The sequence below is a fragment of the Scyliorhinus canicula genome, chromosome 17 (genome assembly GCF_902713615.1).
Source record: "Scyliorhinus canicula chromosome 17, sScyCan1.1, whole genome shotgun sequence".
NCBI classification, from domain to species: domain Eukaryota; kingdom Metazoa; phylum Chordata; class Chondrichthyes; order Carcharhiniformes; family Scyliorhinidae; genus Scyliorhinus; species Scyliorhinus canicula.
The window spans coordinates 126,205,435-126,208,379 of NC_052162.1; the positions used below are offsets into that span (position 1 = coordinate 126,205,435).

The following is a 2,945-nucleotide window of genomic DNA, read 5'->3' on the forward strand; positions in this document are numbered from 1 at the left end:
GCAAAACCCATTTCAGGTCAAAGCCCATTTTAAATACAGTGAGCAAACACAGGAATACTGACCAGCCTCTGAATAGATCATTCCTTTCAAAGACGGCTTGTAGAGAGGAACTCTGGAGGGAGAAACAGCCCTCAGATTCTTGCCTGTGTCAAACCACTGTTTAATTTTCCAAAAGCTGCTGTTCTGTTCACAGCCAAATCTCAACTGACTGACTCAATGCTAGAGGCATGGGACAAACCTAGCTCCTCCCATTAGATACATAATCCATGTACCACTGAAATCCCATGACCAGATCAATTAAGTTTAAACACAATGCCTCTAATTATCTACGCCACAGAAATCACAACAAACATCCATTAGGCTTGTCCTTTTACATATTAACATGTTTGAAACAAGGATGATCTCATTTTTATGAAGCCTTAATGAACTTTTCTGAAGCCACAGTGTCTGCCTGTCTTTTAAACCAGGATTTGTTTTCATACTGCAGCAGATATGTACACACACTAACCTGGCTTGTAACCATTCCGGTACCAGATGCATATAATACATACATTCATCACACTATATGGAGATCACAAATGTTAATAGTACTCCCAGTGTAGTCTAACCCTGGTTCTAAACAAGTTGAACATAACCTTTTCAGTCCTATCCCTCGAGATTGGAACCCTATATGTGGGCCCCACACTTTAGGAAATGTGACATTCTCAGAGAGGATACGGAGGAGATTTATGAGAACGGTACCAGGGACGAGGGACTTCAGTTAGTTGGAGAGATTGGAGAAGCTGAAATTGTTCCCTTTATACCACAGAGTCATTGGTCAGAGAAGGAGGCCATTCAACCCATTGAGTCCATGCTGTGATTGAGATACAGTTCTTATACATAACCTGAAATCTGTGTCCTCCTCGTCCTTGTACCATCAGCTAATGGGAACAGCTTTTCTTTGTCCACCTCATGTAAACCTGTCATAACCTTGTCCACCTCATAAAACTTCCCCTCAACCTCCTTTGCGAACAACCCCTTCTTCTCCAGCTGAACGTAGTGGTTAAAATCCCTCATCCCTGGAACCATTCTGGTAAATCTCCTCTCCACCCTCTCAATGAGCCTCGCATCCTCCCTAAATTGTGGTCACCCAGAACTGGACTCAATACTCTAGTTGTGGCCTAACCAGAGCTTTAGAAAGGTTCAACATAACTTCCCTGCTTTTGTTCTTAATCCCTCTATTTCTGATGCCCAAGATCCCATTTTCTCCAAAACAGGAAAATCAAACCTTGCTGCTTGAACATAAAAAACGTTTGAATGACATTCTTCAAATGCCTAAAGGAGACGGATGCTGTTTGAGGCTGGGAGCAAAGTGGTGAGATTGGGCAGTTCAGCAGAAATAAACCATCCAACCCTCCCAATTTCCCTACTGTCAGAATGAACATGGTTCAGTCTGGATGTCACTAACGGCAGCAATAACAGCAGAATCCAATCCCTGTGAAGACTTGTGAAGTTGCTGGTGTTTCCGCAGGTTGTGTAATAGAGTGAATGTCTTCCCACAGTCAGAGCAGGTGAACGGCCTCTCCCCAGTGTGAACTCGCTGATGTCTCTGTAGGGTCGACGACTGACTGAATCCCTTCCCACACTGAGTACAGGTGAATGGCCTCTCCCCAGTATGAACCCGCTGGTGTGTCTGCAATTTGGATAACTGAGTAAATCCCTTCCCACACTGAGAGCAGGTGAACGGCCTCTCCCCAGTGTGAACTCGCTGGTGGAGCAGCAGCGTGGATGACTGACTGAATCCTTTGCCACACTGCAAGCAGGTGAACGGCCTCTCCCCAGTGTGAATCCGCTGGTGTATCAGCAGGGTGGAAGACGTTTTAAACATCTTTGCACAGTGAGAGCAGCTGAACCATCTCTTCTCCTCCGTGTGAACGCGCTGGTGGAACATCTGGTCCACAGAGTTCTTAAAGCCACCACCACTGTCAGAGCATTTGAAGTGTTTCTCACGGTTATGACTGTCCTGGTGTTTCAGCAGGTTGTATGACTGACTGAATCCCTTCCCACACACTGAGCAGGTGAACGGCCTTTCTCCAGTGTGAACCCGTTGGTGTCTCAGCAGGGCGAATAACCTAGTGAAAGTCTGTCCACAGTCAGAGCAGAAGAATGCCCTCTCCCTGGTGTGAACTCGCTGGTGGGTCTGCAGGTTGGATAACTGACTGAATCCTTTGCCACACTCAGGGCAGAGGAACGGCCTCTCCCCGGTGTGACTGCGTCGATGAATTTCCAATTGTGATGGGCCTTTGAATCCCTTCCCGCAGTCCTCGCATTTCCACGGTTTCTCCATGGTGCAGGTTTCCACGTGTTTCTCCAGGGTCAACAATTTATTCACGCCTTGTCCACACAAACACGTGTACGGTCTCCCCCCGCTGTGAATGGTGTGATGTTTTTTCAGGCTGTGCAACTGGTTAAAGCTCTTTCCACAGTCAGTGCTCTGGAACACTCTCACTCAGGGGTCAGACCCTTCCGGGAGGGAGCCGCCTCCTGACCTTTCTGCTGAGATGTTGGCCAATGGGAAGAACTGGAGCACCGGAAGGACTCTTGTCCTCCAGCCAATCAGAGCACGGGCTTTGTGTGATTGAAGATTGAACTTCACACAGACTGAAACTTCCTCCTGTCTCCAACATCTGGGAGTAAAACACTTTCTTTTCTCCCCCTTTCCATTTCTTTTCTCATTCTCACCTTCAATTGGTCACTTGCAGCAACTGAAGGGAAAGGAAGTGAATCCAGGGAGGGTGCAGACTCTGGAAAGCTTGACCCAGGTCTCTCTCTCTCTTAAAGACATTGACACCCTTTGCTCCCTCAGCTTGACACATTTATTTGTCTGGCTAAAAGGATGGCCTCTTTCCCAATGTTCACAATTAAAGGGCTGGTTTCCCCAGGAGATGGCTGACATTTAAGGGACA

At 47.0% G+C, this 2,945-nt stretch overlaps 1 protein-coding gene across 1 annotated transcript; it reads right to left on the reverse strand.

Annotated features, from left to right (window-relative positions):
* Window positions 1-1,411: 1,411 nt before the first annotated feature.
* Window positions 1,412-2,507, reverse strand: LOC119951607 (zinc finger protein 239-like). Its single transcript, XM_038774787.1, has one exon. It carries the CDS (start codon window positions 2,324-2,326, stop codon window positions 1,412-1,414), a length of 915 nt encoding a protein of 304 aa, XP_038630715.1. The 5' UTR covers window positions 2,327-2,507.
* Between the last annotated feature and the right edge of the window lie 438 nt (window positions 2,508-2,945).

What these genes read in the sequence shown, in the direction of transcription:
- LOC119951607 (XM_038774787.1), bottom strand. Translation starts at nt 2,326, where the DNA reads ATGGAGAAACCGTGGAAATGCGAGGACTGCGGGAAGGGATTCAAAGGC.